The sequence below is a fragment of the Esox lucius genome, chromosome 3, assembly GCF_011004845.1.
Source record: "Esox lucius isolate fEsoLuc1 chromosome 3, fEsoLuc1.pri, whole genome shotgun sequence".
NCBI classification, from domain to species: Eukaryota; Metazoa; Chordata; class Actinopteri; order Esociformes; family Esocidae; genus Esox; species Esox lucius.
In genome coordinates this window covers 23739731-23755059 of record NC_047571.1, presented here as the reverse complement: position 1 = coordinate 23755059, position 15329 = coordinate 23739731, and the positions used below count along the sequence as shown (strand labels likewise).

The following is a 15329-nucleotide window of genomic DNA, read 5'->3' as shown; positions in this document are numbered from 1 at the left end:
CGCTGGATATTGTAGTTTGCTTATAACCGAAAAATATATGGGCAGTTTGTACCAAGGAAAAGTACTCGTATATGCGTCAGGTTAGGAAATACACAATTTCAATGGGCCACGTGATGTGCTTATACCATACTTACAGACATACTATATATTGTAAAATAGAGCAGTGGCAAAATATGCCCCTTTAATATTCAATGCAAAGTGTGTTGCTTGTCGTTAAAGCACTGTTTGAATCCAGTTCATATTAATTTAATTAACAGGGACGAAGAGGGGAAGTCAACCAGCCCCTCCCGCCCCACCGGCACCTTGGAGCGCTACTCCCACTTGAAGGACATCAAGGAGAATGCAAAAAAGTGGAAGGAGAGCAGGAGTGGGGGAGCAAGTCCAGAATTGTCCAGCCCCGAGGTCCAGCAGCCCATTAATAAACGCGTGGATGGTTTGCTGAAGTATGTCGTGTTATGATCGTTTTGTGTCGAGTGGTGTAGTAACAAATAAAAGCTGTGTCAGCCGCTATGTCAGCCGCTATGTTGGCGTTTATGGCTTGACCAACAAAAAAAAAATCTATTGAATTCTGACAGTGTTTACAGTTGGTATATTTCTCTGTGTTAACTCAGAAACCAAGGGATGTCCATCTCACTGGACAATTTGTCTAGGATCAGCTCAGTATCAAGCTCTGACAGCTCTCCCTCCAATACTGAGGTAACGCTATTTTTTAATTCACCGTGGCTATGTGTTGCTGATTTACTGCACTGAACTGTACTACTATTAATTCATAGTGTGACGTTTTGCCTGACAACTCAAACTTAAATATTCTGCTGCACCAATGTTTGCTACATTTCAGGTCACGAATATTTCATTGCTGTCATTAAATTGATGTCCACATGAGGGGTGTGGTCCAAAGAAAAGAAATCACTGATTGGATAACCTCAAACCGAAAAGTATCGAAGTCAATGAAATATTTTCAAAATGTTTCGAAGAAAACGAAAGTCTTGTGCATGAGGTGTGGTCAGAGCAGGACGTTTGGGTAGCCAGGCAAATGTGACATTCATAATAGGTTTTGTTACTGTATGTCCTAATCCGGTGATTTTGTGGTTGACATACGTCGATGAATCAGTAGACATGAAGCTGGAAAACATTTCAGAAGGTTAAGAAAGACAATTCAGAATCATTGCCAAGTTGTGTTAACCGTCTCCTGTGGTTCCATAAGGTTTTCCCTGTTTCATTCCTTCTGAACACAACCCTGGGACCGTGAGGGGCATATCCCTCGCGTTATTTCACCTGTGCATCTTGACCTTTCCTGGCCATCGTAGGTCAGGTTGCCGTCCCCCAAGCGGGCCAATCACAAGCGGCGGTTAGCCAATGCCCGCAGTGGGCTGTATTTTAATCTCGGGGGGTCCCAAGAGGGCGAGTGTTGGAGCTTCCCCCTCCCCCCGATGAGCCCTGCACTGGCGGTCAGTGACATGGGCCAGTTCAGCCAATCAGCAGTTGACCTCCGTCTACGCAAACCTGGGGTCCAGGTACCAACCGGTCTGACTGAATGAAAGCTAATACAAGCCCTGGCTCTGCACGCTGACTGGCTGTGTTGCTGTGCTTGTACTGCAGGCTTTGTGCATGTTACGACAAGGTCTCCCCTCTCTGCAACCTACAGCCCAGATGGCTGGGTCCTCCATCTTCTACAGTGTCTACATAATATGGCTTCTCTTCTTCATGCTGGGAAAAACCCGGCGAAACAAGTCGCTAGTCAAAGGTTTTAACCACAGGGGCTTGATGGCTCTCTGGGAGCTGCGGCTTGTTTCTGACCTGTCACTTTTAGAAACGCATACCAAAACCCTGTACAGTTTTCATGCCATTGCTACGTGTGTAATGCTATGAGAGGTGCAGTGGGACAAGTTCTCCAGGTCAGTATTCCCTCTTGGTTGAAAGACTGAGAGGATATTATTAAATGTAGCCTCTCGAAACTATTAATTAATGTTTGCTTTTAATTTGGCTGAAGTAAAAATGGTCAAATAAATGGTAGGCTCCTGTTACTGCTGAAGGTGTTAACATGGGCTAAAGAGGGCGTTTGGTATTTCACCACAGGAAACACTCATAGCATATTCGTCAGCAACTGTTATTGGAGTATGTCGGCCATGATCCAAATGTGTGCCTCTACTAAAGGACACATTGTCTCCATGTCCTTGAAACACCTTGCATCCAATCACAAAGCTACCTCTCAACTTGACAGCCTGTTTCTGATACAAGCTGAACTTTTCATGAATACGACCTCACAACTAATTTTCGGGTTGGCATTGTCTGGACTAGGCGGTGCCAATAATTTTCCTTCCTTTCAAACAAAGGAACTTTTTCAAGAGAAGGAATGGGTTTCGCGGTTACATGGCTATCCATTTCCACAAACAAGTTAGCCATCTCCAAACTAGAATGTGCTGTTAGCCTAACTACCTATCACCCCAGCTAAGTTCTATTATACAGTTTTGGTTCAACAAGGAATGGAAAGAAGTTAACTAGACCATGGTAATTCTTCTTTGAATAACGAAAATATTTTGTTATATCTTTCATTATCGCTATCACAATAGACAATGGGAATGTGATTTTCCAGTAATTTAGTGATGAAACTTAATGTGTTAGGAAAATATAAGTGCACTCCAGTGTGCAGTGCAGTGTTTTGAGGTAGAGAAAATGACCTGAAAACATTGACATTTGTTATTGAATTGCATCACATATGTAAACAAAGGTAACTACAGAGCTGGAAAGCATTTCTACAAACAAATCCATGACTTTCACACAGATACATTTTCTGCCTGGTCTCGTTTTCCTATAGAAAGTGGTGACCACTTTTTTTTTGCACACCCCAACTACTTTTTTTAAACGTTATTTCTCCCCACTTCTCTTTTAAAGAAATCAATTAGAAAAAAACAGACAGGCGAAAAGGGACATGACGTGTTCCGCTTGCTTAGGGCTGTAACGTGCCCAGCATGTCCATGTTATCCTGAATCAACAGGACTCTGCAGCAGGCTGATGCCCCAGAATGCCCCAAGGATTTAATGTACATGCCCACTACGCTAATGGGGCTTATGAAATAGCAGTGATCAGACCATCTCTCTACCAGGGATAGAGGCTGCCCAAAGCAAAACCAGTTTTCCCAGAATACCAGAAGTAGGTTACTTGTACCTAGAGCACAGGACAGGGTTTCAATTCTGTACCCTAACCAGAAGTTGTCTTTAATGGGCCCAATCTACCAGCAAAGTAAGAGCACTTCCAGTCATCTTTGAGGCCTTTTAACAAGTGTTGTGAGGCCTTTTAACGCTGCCTGTGGAGACTCAGCATTTCAAGCCAACCTCATCTCACGGGGACCCCACCATGTCCGAATGTATTCAAAATGTCCCCACCAGTGCAACCAGGCTATTGGCTACGGGCACAGTCCGACACATGGGATAGACCCCTATTACACCTTGTGGCCACAAACGCCCTCCTAGTGCAGACCAGCCACACGTGCGCAGCGGGATGAGACCTGTCACACACACTCTCCAGCAGAGGGGGCTGCCACACTATCTGCACAGTGCGGTGAAGTCCTGTCTGCTTTCTCTCTGGGAATGGTGTGATGTAATAATAGTTTCTGACAAATATGCTAGGGGCGTATCCCATACTGCAATACCTCAGTCATACACTTAGAGAACCGGGGGTTATGGCTGTATTTTCCACCATGTTCCTTTACCTAGGTCCTTTGGGGATTAAAGGGGGAGACTTGGGTGCGGTGGCTGCAGGCAGGTGGGCGGTAATGCTGGAAAATGGGGTCTAATTAGTGATGTATATAAACCCTTACATTTCTTAAACTACGCATTGACCAATGAGAACTCTTTAAAGCCATTGGCTGCCCTATTGATACTCCTCATCTTAAGTAATCCTGAATGATTGGAATTCAGCGGTTTTTCAATTTTTCAAGAACAAAATGTCCTCTATTTAAAGTTGGAATCCTTAATTGTGAACATACTTTTATTGAAATTATTTATTTATTTTTACAATATAGCACAACATGTAAACTTTAGGTAATTGTACTGGGGGCAGATGCATTGCAGGTACAAGTAATTTTTTTTATTCAATGCACATAATACAATATTATGTCATGTATTAAAGTGATGTTTGTAGGTGAAACAGTAACAAAGTACCACTTCTGTACCTCTGTTTTGGTAAAAAGCTAAGAGATGGGTCTGAAGAAAAATAGTCACTCTCAAATGCAAAGACAAAGCTGATAATGCAACGACTGACCCTCCTTGATATCAAAATATATTTGTATCTATGTATAGTTTGAACCCTGCGCTTAATATATACAGAAAATTCACCTGTTACTATTATTATTATTATATTTTTATAAGCTTTTAAGTGTATAAGATATATTATTTTTGAATCAATGGGTAAACAGCATATTATCAATTTCTAAGCTATAACAATTTTTCTAGCTACAACCATTAGAATTGTTATATCTCTGCATTCAGTTTTAAGGAGTTTGGCAAGCAGCATTTGTTACATTTCTAACTAGGGTTAGCAAAATAACTAAAGCTCTATCCTGTAAACGTCCATTCATTAAGCGTTAGCTCACACATCTAACTTCTTTCCTACTGGATACTGATACAACTAGCCCTGGGAATATAAATAAATCATTGCGGGGAATCATTGCAGAAATTCCAGAAATGTCCCTTTAAAAAAGGCAAATCGTTGCTATTTTTACAGTGGAATACCAAAAGGGCTGCACAACGGTTTCAAAAGAATGCTAGCTAGCAGTCATGTTGAGTTGATATACATCATTGGTACTAACCATCTCTGGGGTGGCCTGGGACTGGGTCCTAAGTCGTGTGTAAATGTTACACCTTCAGACGATTGGGAAAGGGCATTATCTGAAAGCAATCTTGAACTTGGCTTCATGTCAAAGGAAAAGTTCATAAGCACCAACATTTGTTAACTGTAGCAGTGTACTGTAATGATCCGTCAGATTTTTCCCAGTATGGCTGTGTTGTCTCCTTGTCATTAAATCTCAGATCTTCAGTAATTGTTTCATCTCTACATTTTAGTCGTCTTCAGGTAATGTGACGGACTCTTCAAGGTTCAGCCTTCCAGCCACCGGTGCCAATGAGCACCCAGTTCTTAAAGACTCCCACCAGTCTCCATCGCACACACCTGAGAGGTAAAGGCTGTTCAGCCAGTACAGGAGGCTGTGAGCTGTCCTCTGTTTGGCTTTGTGTCATTTCCTAGTTCCACTGAACATACCTTGTCATATTTCTTGTCATGACCAAATGCTAACCCTTTGTGTTGAACAGGATTGGCTTTTTCAGTAAGATTCTGAAGAAACGGCCCAATAAAGACCCCCAACCCCCTGACTATGGGAAGAGGACCTATCAGAATACAGAGTGCGGAGGTAGTGTAGTTCTGCCAGCTAGCAAACTGCACACTGGGCTTTTCAGCTTTTGAATGTTCTGTGCTGAAACTATTTTGGGTGTCTTTGGAATACTATCATGTTTGAAATCTAGAGGTGGACATTATACCTCTGACCGCAAGTCCCCACTCTTCCTATGTGTAATAACGCCAAAACATCATTCCTCCTCTAAAGCCACCTCTCCCACCTCCCCATACCGCCGTCCGTCAAACGAGGCCAACGGGTTGCTTCGGAAAGCAACCATCTGCATCAGCCGAGCCACGAGGGTCTCCAAGCAGTGGAATGCTTCTTTGGAACGGGAGATCACTGACAGCAACGAACTCCGAAACCTGGATGAGTTCCTGGGGAACCAGGTGGGTGAACCCTATACATATACCTGGTATCGGACACTAAGCTGGCACTCGCCTATGGCTTAGATGTCTGTTGCAAATTGTCTTTGGAAAAATCTGACACTATTGCAAATGTAAGGCAATAAACTATCGATTGCTGTCTTTAGGCTATAAAGAACAGTTGCTGACTAACTCACCATGTCACTCGTTCACCATTTTTCTCTCCATTAGTCATTGAGACTCACCCAGAATAATAACACTTACCTCTATCTTCACACGTTCTCATTACTCTCATGTCCCGCTGTGGATCTTTTAGAACATACCGATCGTTACTAAATCTCGGCAGAGAGTTTGAAAGTGTGGATGGGGCCATCTTAAATGCTGGAGAATGAAGCCTGTTTAGATCCGTGTGTCTTGTCATACTTACCTTCCCCAGGTTAATGAGCTGCGTACCAGGGGGAAAGAGCTGTCGGCGACGGAGAGCATCTTCCTCACTGCCACAATGCATTTCAGAGAGAACATCAAGAGCATGTACTCCATCTCAGTGAGTATAGTATAAGTCTACCCACTAGGCTGACCTGAGCTCCTGGAATACAAAACCATCAGCCAAGTTTGCGAGGGTGTCTTGAAACTGGTTTAAAAATAGATTGTTCCTCGCAATCTGAAACAGATGCTATATTAAAAGTAGACAGGGCTGGATCAGGGCTGGGCCAAGACTGGGCTGGGCCAAGACTGGGCTGGGCCAAGACTGGGCTGGGTCAAGACTGGGCTGGGTCAAGACTGGGCTGGGTCAAGACAGGGCTGGGCCAAGAAAGGGCTGGGTCAAGACAGGGCTGGGTCAGGGCTGGGCCAAGACAGGGCTGGGCCAAGACAGGGCTGGGTCAGGGCTTGGCCAAGAAAGGGCTGGGTCAGGGCTGGGCCAAGACAGGGCTGGGCCAAGAAAGGGCTGGGTCAGGGCTGGGACAGGGCTGGGACAGGGCTGGGTCAGAGCTGGGTCAGGGCCGGGACAGGGCTGGGTCAGAGCTGGGTCAGGGCTGGGTCAGAGCTGGGTCAGGGCTGGGCCAGGGCTGGATCATTGGCACCGCAATGGTATAAACATTTGTGATGTCATGTATGTCAGCCCTTTTCAAACAGTATTGAGTGAATATCTGGGGAATGCTTAGGTTAAAAAAATAGATTTTTCAGTGCATTGTTCTATGATGTCTGCTAACCAAGAAGGATTTGTACATTTTGGTGGTAGAAGAAACAACTAGCTAATGAAATATTTTTTATTTGACTTATAGGCAACTCCCATACATTCAAACACGCCTAAAACTCAAAACATAATGAATCTGTAGAAGACGTTGATTTTGTTCTGTTGCACTTTTGCAATTCTAACATGTTGTTCACAACTTGTGATTGTCGTGAAAAGACACCTTTAATAAAAGAGATCATAAAAGCCCAAATGAAAATCCATTCGAAAGCTAGCGGACTTGGGTTTGAGAAAGGCAGCTGTATATCATGTCACCCCAACACTCATCATTTGGCCTTTCCTCCCCAGCAAAAGCCCCAAAGTGGCTACAAGGGTCTGATGGTGAGCTACGAGAATCGGGTGTCCAGTCTGGCTGGAACTAAGCAACAGAATGAAGTCCAGTCAGTGGTCAACCTGTTCCAGTCCGTCCTGGATGGCTTTATACGAGGAGAGATCAAACGAGCAGAGGCTGGGATTTCCAAGGTTGTTCAGAATGGAGTCTGACATGAACACACAGACACATCACGTTTTCACATAGACAAACGCATCACATATCACGTATTCACATAGACAAACGCATCACATATCACGTATTCACATAGACAAACGCATCACATATCACGTATTCACATAGACAAACGCATCACATATCACATATTCATATAGACAAACGCATCACATATTCATATAGACAAACGCATCAGATATTCATATAGACAAACGCATCACATATTCATACAGACAAACGCATCACATATCACATATTCATATAGACAAACACATCACATATTCAAATAGACAAACGCATCACATATTCATATAGACAAACGCATCACATATTCATATAGACAAACGCATCACATATTCATATAGACAAACGCATCACATATTCATATAGACAAACGCATCACATATTAAAATAGACAAACACATCACTTATCACATATTCACATAGACAAACGTATCACATATCACGTATTCATATAGACAAACGTATCACATATCACATATTCATATAGACAAACACATCACATATTCATATAGACAAACACATCAGATATTCATATAGACAAACGCATCACATATCACATATTCACATAAACAAACATATCACATATTCACATAGACAAATGCATACATATCATGTATTCACATAGACAAACGCATCACATATTCACATAGACAAACGCATCACATATTTATATAGACAAACGCATCACATATCACATATTCATATAGACAAACGCATCACATATTCATATAGACAAACGCATCACATATCACATATTCACATAAACAAACGCATCACATATTCATATAGACAAACGCATCACATATCACATATTCACATAAACAAACGCATCACATATTCACATAAACAAACGCATCACATATCACATATTCATATAGACAAACGCATCACATATTCATATAGACAAACACATCAGATATTCATATAGACAAACGCATCACATATTCATATAGACAAACGCATCACATATTCATATAGACAAACGCATCACATATCACTTTTCACATAGACAAACGCTTCACATATCACATTCACATAGACAAACACATGTCACGTATTCACATAGACAAACACATGTCACGTATTCACATAGACAAATGCATGTCACGTATTCACATAGACAAATGCATCACGTATCATGTTTTCACATAGACAAATACTTGCAACTCAGTTGTTGTTTTTTACAGCATTATTTTTACTATTTTGCAGACCCTGAAAAAAACAAAGGTGAAAGAGAAAAAAAGAAAGCGAGTAAGTTGAATCTTGTGATTACCTCTAAACAACAGCACTGTAAAGACAAATTTGAATGTTTTGTGTCAATTCCACTGTCTGTGGTTTTGTGCTGTTCCCAGCCCAACAGTCCTCTGGATCACATGTTCAGCACGTACCAGGTGAACATCATGCAGTCCTGTGACCAGTGTGGCTCCTACATCTGGGTCATGGAAAAGGCCTACATGTGTAGCAGTGAGTAGCCCACATACAGGCCCACATATAACACTCTGCTGTTCACCATCCTGGTATACAACATAGACGTGCAGTTATGAGTTGCACTGAGAGGGGTGCTGCCTTGGAGTCGTTACAACTCATCATCCCTCGAGGGCACAATATCTCAATAAACTTTTACATGCGAGTTGAAGGAAATTATTAACATTTGAGAATTCTTTGAGAATTTAAGAAAGCTAGGTTTAGGAAAAATCCAAGGTGCCTTAAAATCCCCCAAATCCAAACTCATTGGTTCCTTAGTGTGAGAAACACATCGAACAGGCAGCTGATAGCCTAGGAATTGGGATTCCTTCTACAGTGCCATCTATGGGCCAATGTGTGCATTTTTGGTGTCTATGTAGCAGTGTTTCTGTTTAAATACCTGGATATTGCAAAAGTTGTTTATAAATAAATAATAATTCTGTTATAAAAATAGACTACCCTAATGATCACACATGGTTTTCTTGTTCCCTCTGCTTTGTCTTTTAGCTTGCAAATTGATAAGTCACAAGAAATGCCTCTCCAAAATCAGCACCGATTGCTCAACACGATGTGCCAGGCTGGTAAGCAGCATTGCAGTAGTCCAATGTTTTTAAAGTTTTTCAGGACACAAAGATGTTCAGGACCTTGTGATCCCATATCTGTCTGTCTTTCTTTGTGTTAGGACAATGCTTGCCTTCTGCAGTTCGGGGTGCCAGTATGTGTTCTGACAAGTCAGGCCTGCCCAATCCCCTTGGTGGTACAGATGTTGCTGGAGCATGTGGAGATGAATGGCCTATACACCGAGGGCATCTACCGCAAGTCAGGCTCCGCCTGCCACGCCCGGGAACTGCACCAGCTACTGGAGACCAGTAAGACTTCCACCCTGAATGGTTTGCCCTTTGGGTTTCTGTTTTACACTGTGTTCAACTGTTTTTTTTAATCCTTCAATTACTAAAGGCAATGCTTTCATACAGTTTAGTGTTACAGTAATGATAGCATTTGCTATTCAATGCTTTATTTGTAGAATGTTTACAACAAGTGTTTTTACATGTGTGTCGTCAGACCCCGAGATGGCGACTCTGGAGAATTACTCCATCCACACTGTGACAGGTCTGGTGAAACGCTGGCTCCGAGAGCTGCCTGACCCCCTCATGACCTACAACCTCTACAATGAATTCCTGCAAGCTGTAGGTAAGTCTGTCTGGTGGGCTGTAGGTAAGTCTGCCTGGTGGGCTGTAGGTAAGTCTGCCTGGTGGGCTGTAGGTAAGTCTGCCTTGTGGGCTGTAGGTAAGTCTGTCTGGTGGGCTGTAGGTAAGTCTGTCTGATGGGCTGTAGGTAAGTCTGTCTGTCAGTAGAGCACATTGTTGCAAAACAGCTTAATAAAAGACATTTCAAGTAATAAAAAAAAGAAGAACATTTCAAGGAATACCTAACAATTAATTATTGAGGAGAACTCACTTTTCCACCCAGTCACACCAAACTGGGCACAACCCTGGTAATCAGAAATGACTGTGTCATTTTCATTTGCAGAGTTGCCAAATCAATCTGAGCGGCTGCGTGTGATCTATCAGAAAGTGGAAGGGCTACCCACTTCTAACTTCAACACACTGGAGAGGCTACTCTTTCACCTGGTCAGGTAGGTAGGCGTAGCCATAGAAACATAGATCTGTGGTATCGCTGTGGAAGATAGATCAGCCAATAACCTGAACAGTATGTTGCCATTGAAGTTGACCGATTTATTTTGATTTGTTGTGAAAATCAACTGTCTTCCAAATAAAGGCCTTGACGGTTTCATGGGGGTCCAAGAGAAACACTGGGCCCTGATCATGGCAGGTTTATGACAGGTTAAGCATGTCATGTATCAGAATGATCACCAGACCCTGATTTAGTTTTTCCTTCCTCTAGAGTGGCAAAGGAGGAGGAGCACAACCGGATGTCAGCCAACTCTCTGGCCATAGTGTTTGCCCCATGCATCCTGCGGTCCCCCGACACCACAGACCCCTTCCTCGGCATGAAGGATGTCTCCAAGACAACTATGTGAGTCTACCACTACATGCTGTAACTGTAGTGGTAGACTCACATAGTTGACTACCACTACAGTACAAAATTGACCACATCTCTCAATTTAGGATGCAGTCCATAGTAAGCATCCTGCGTATTTTGTTTTAAAACGCCCTGGCCCCTGACCTCCCGTTCTCTTACCCCCCCAGGTGTGTAGAGATTCTGATCACAGAACAGTTCAGAAGGTACACGGAAAAGATGCAAGACATCCTAAAGCTGGAATTTGCAGAGACCCTGGCAGTCAACCAGCTGAAGCTCAAGAGACAGAACACTGTAAGAACATTACTACCATGGCCATTTGTAGTCTATTCTTATATTTAAATGTACAGTGATTTCTGGACACATTGGAACAATATGTATTATTTTGTCTCTAAATTTCCAAAGTTTGGATTTGAAATAAAAATTTACTATTGGGTTTTATTTGTAGGTATTTCTGTGCATATTTGTATCAGAATTTAGAAATGACATGATTTTGGAGAGGAACATTGTGGTTTGTTGACTGAGTCATACTAAATCATGTGTTTCAGTACTCTGAGGATTTTTGTTCCATTTTGGGAATGCCATTCCCAACTCGTCATCAGTAGTCTGTCGTCCTCTGTGATCCTTTGTATTACTGACTCCTATCTACTATCTGCAGATCTTAGAGGCATCTTCAGGAGGGGACATGCCTAACATGGACAGTCTTAACCCGTCAGCAACAGACAGGGAGTCAGAGAGAACGCTTATCGAGAGGATCAAGTCCATCAAGGAGGAGAAGTGAGTGGAAAGAGTAAACCTGTAAATGGGGTGTCAAATCTGTCCTGGCCTGGTACTAGTGCATCTGACTGATCCAATACCCAGTTAATTATACAAACACTGTCTTAATTATTACAGTACATTCTGTTGTTTTACTATACTTTCATGTGTTAAAGGTAGACACAGCAAAATGACTTGGTGGATGCAGAAAAATATTCTGCCACATGGAAGAGTGTTAATGCGTGATAAGAAAATTGGCAACCTGATTGTAACAGCATGTTACTTGCATCTGCAATACTGTGTGTGATTTTATGAGTGAAGCCATGCATGATCTCAGTGTCCGCAGTTCTGCTTTTGTCAACATACTTAGCTGTGTCTACTTTTAATGTGTTTGTACCAAGCTATATAAAACCAATGATGAAAGATGTATTGTTTGTGTGCTACAGATGGCATTATATACACCACACAGCTAAGCCCATGACAGCTTAGGAATTTGATCTAGCAACATTTTGTTTATGGTTGAGATGCTAATGCCACAAAGCTGTCTGCCACCCTAATGTGTGTGTGTGTGTGTGTGTTGGCAGGGAGGACCTGGCTTGTAGGCTGCCAGCGCTGGAGCAGGAGAACTCGGACAACGACATCCTGGACTCTGAGTCATCAGAGTTGGACGATACAGTCTCAGAAGGTAAGTAGAAACGTACGGTAGACCATCCTCTGCCTGACTTTAAAGCTATTTTTAATTGTTTGTGTAACGCTTTGTGAAGCTCACAATTAGAACCTACCTTTTCTATTAGAGCCTGACAGCCTCATTTATTAACCGTGTGTATATAAAACATGTCCCTCCGAAATGTATTTTCACACAAAAGTTGTTTTTTTTAGAAGTTTACTTGAAGTGAGAATGTGCTCAACTCCCAAGAAACGTCACACCCTCCACAGGTACATCTGTCAGTGGTTGAAATCTGTATTGCAAGCTGGCAAGTCAGTGTTTTGTGCAAATGAGGAATAAGATGAAATACATGTTTGTAGAAATAAAAACAGGATAACATGAACAAGTAGGCAGCACTTTCCTTCAAAGGAGCAAAATTCCTAATTTTCTCTTGCATAATCCCAAAGCAGCCATAGATACAAATTACCATATGCATCTTTCATTTATGTAATTGGGCCTAGTAAATCTGAATAGTCTGTATGTAAACCTATTTCAAATTATACAATCCCACAGTGCAGTGCTGTTTAAATTATAGCCTACAGTTTCATATAAAAGGTTGAAAACGGTTTAAGTTAGTTTTAAAGTAGGTCATGCATGCGGTCTGGATTCATTAAATGCCTGTTTTGTGTAACCAGGTAAATTATTTACTGTCAGGCTTAGTGGTTAATGGTAATTCTGGGTGTGGGCTTGCTTACCGTTTTGTTAATTTCCAACTGAGGGACCTCTTTGTAATTTGTAACTTATGACAACACCTGTATGGTGCTTCTGCCAACTCCTTAGGCTGTCATTATCATGCTAAGCACAAACAGACTTGACATCAGCCTGGCTACTATTACCCTAATCCAGATGTGTCTCCACCAGGCAGAGTGAACATGTTAAAGAAGAGCCAGTGGCAGCAGTGCCCTCCTACGCTTGCTGACCTAACTACAGCCACAGGCCAGAGAGACCAACCTCATGGACGGCCCAACACCAAGATACTGAGCAGGAAATTCTCAGACCTGGACATCCCCTTCATAGATGATGAGGACTAGCCTGGTTGCCAGTCTGTTCTTGCCCCATGTAGACCTGTAATGTCAAAAGTCGCTTCTCAATCACAGCAGTGGAGCTGGGTGGGGGAAGCAAAAATAGATATTGGACCAGGTTAGAGGGCTTCTAGAAAGAGATCATTTTGTCCTCCAACAGGTGTTATCACTACACAAACTTAGCACTGATGATAAGACATTGAACCTAGACAGAAGACGGAAGCTTTAGAAATAGTGTTATGCAGTCTATATGGATACATCTCTATGGAGAGCAGACATTCTGCATCAGCAGTCTTTGTGAGAACTGGAAATACCTCTTATAAGAGTAACAGGTGGAGCAGCATTATGGTAACAAGAACAACCACCAAACACTTTCTGTAAATTTTCAGGCATCTGTTAATGATCATGCTTCTTTTAGAGACATCTCTGATTCCCTGCTGCTGAGGAAACATAATGGAATAGCATGAGACAGTCGGTTTTACAGATACATCAGGCTTCCCCAGTAGCCAGGCCATGTAACATATTCGTTCCGCTAGTTATTTTATCACCCCCCCTCAAGTTAATTATTTAAAATTGTCATTGTTTTGACATGACATGATCATCGAAAGACTATACAAACTTTATCTAATGTATGTAGGCAGTCTGTTCGCAAGTATTCCCACACATAAACATGTGTTTGTATTGCAGTGTATTCCAGGTTTCCTACTGTATATCTGTTTGGGTTTTTGCTATCCAGTTGCGGTGAGCAGCTCAAAGAAAGTTTTTCCCACAGCTGAATGTTGTTGGGAAAGAAATGTGCCTTATATTTTTTTGCCATATACTGTCTAACAGGGCTAATCAACTATCTTCTTATGAGATCAGATTGGTCGGAAAAATTGCTTTCTTACAAGGGGCCAGAAGTTTTCTACATGGAATGACTGTTATTAAAACTCATATAAAGTAGCCTAACATGTTCCAGCCATCTAAGCCTCACTACTCACATGCCACTTAGTTTGGGGTTTTCTAACACATACCTTGTACTTTAAAATAATTATTTTTGTTAATTGTTCTTTACCTATTACAAAAGAATGTGATTGTATATATGGTTATCAATGTAAGTGAGTATAATGGGGTTTTATTTGGTGAAGATGGACATATTCACCTTAGTCTGTGTGTCTTAGGATGTCATGTTATAGAAATCAGGTTTTGATGATGTAAAGAAAAGTTTCTTGAAGTTCCTGACTGAGGCCTCATAGATTGACTGTGCCAAGTAGGTCAAATTTATCAAGATTAACATGTTTTTGTATTATGAATAGAGTTCTTCAGAAATTGATGTGTTTGCTCAGTTGAACATAAATTAGTTTTTGTATTATTCTGTATCAAATAAACTGAAATATGTTTTAGTGTTGACCTTCATTAGGCTTAAGTGGACATCCTTTAAACACAGAGAACTGTGTGATCTAAAATCAGTTCCTAAAACCAGTAATAAATGACCCATTATGTATCCTGTGTTACTCTAACTTTGAAAATATATGTGAGTTTCTCTTGTAGTAACATTCGATTGTAAAAATATTCCTATGACATTCACAGCCCATAGAGGTGAAAACAAGCAGGTGCAATTATTTGGGTTTCGTTGGTGAAGAGTCCTCTAAGACTAGTTAGCCAATCGACGAACGCTAGTCTGTTAACTCGAAGGAGGGAACTTCTTTGTTCTGGCAAACCCCACTTATGATGCTGACAAATTACATTGTGTATGTGTTGTACAAAACGTTTTACTAAGCCTATCAAATCTAGTGGGTAGTGTTTCGCCTTGTTTCTCCTGCCAATCAGGGTTATGTCTCGTGCCTG

At 41.8% G+C, this 15329-nt stretch overlaps 1 protein-coding gene across 4 annotated transcripts in view; it reads left to right on the top strand.

The window, feature by feature from the left end:
* The window catches only part of myo9b (myosin IXb), a 40327-nt gene extending 25443 nt beyond the window's left edge, over positions 1-14884 (top strand). The window contains exons 23-42 of one of the 4 annotated variants that reach the window (XM_010891180.3): positions 258-443; positions 612-696; positions 1308-1514; positions 5061-5173; positions 5307-5404; positions 5597-5775; positions 6188-6295; positions 7292-7465; positions 8724-8765; positions 8867-8978; positions 9486-9559; positions 9661-9847; positions 10041-10169; positions 10509-10614; positions 10884-11015; positions 11189-11312; positions 11677-11795; positions 12359-12459; positions 12654-12710; positions 13346-13429. In XM_010891180.3, coding sequence (XP_010889482.2) covers positions 258-443; positions 612-696; positions 1308-1514; positions 5061-5173; positions 5307-5404; positions 5597-5775; positions 6188-6295; positions 7292-7465; positions 8724-8765; positions 8867-8978; positions 9486-9559; positions 9661-9847; positions 10041-10169; positions 10509-10614; positions 10884-11015; positions 11189-11312; positions 11677-11795; positions 12359-12459; positions 12654-12670 — 2293 coding nt within the window. In that variant the 3' untranslated portion in view covers positions 12671-12710; positions 13346-13429. Of the gene's footprint in view, positions 1-257; positions 444-611; positions 697-1307; positions 1515-5060; positions 5174-5306; positions 5405-5596; positions 5776-6187; positions 6296-7291; positions 7466-8723; positions 8766-8866; positions 8979-9485; positions 9560-9660; positions 9848-10040; positions 10170-10508; positions 10615-10883; positions 11016-11188; positions 11313-11676; positions 11796-12358; positions 12460-12653; positions 12711-13341 lie in introns of all 4 variants that reach the window. The other 3 variants (XM_010891172.3, XM_010891163.3, XM_010891191.3) reach the window with 3 other exon arrangements.
* Positions 14885-15329: the final 445 nt, after the last annotated feature.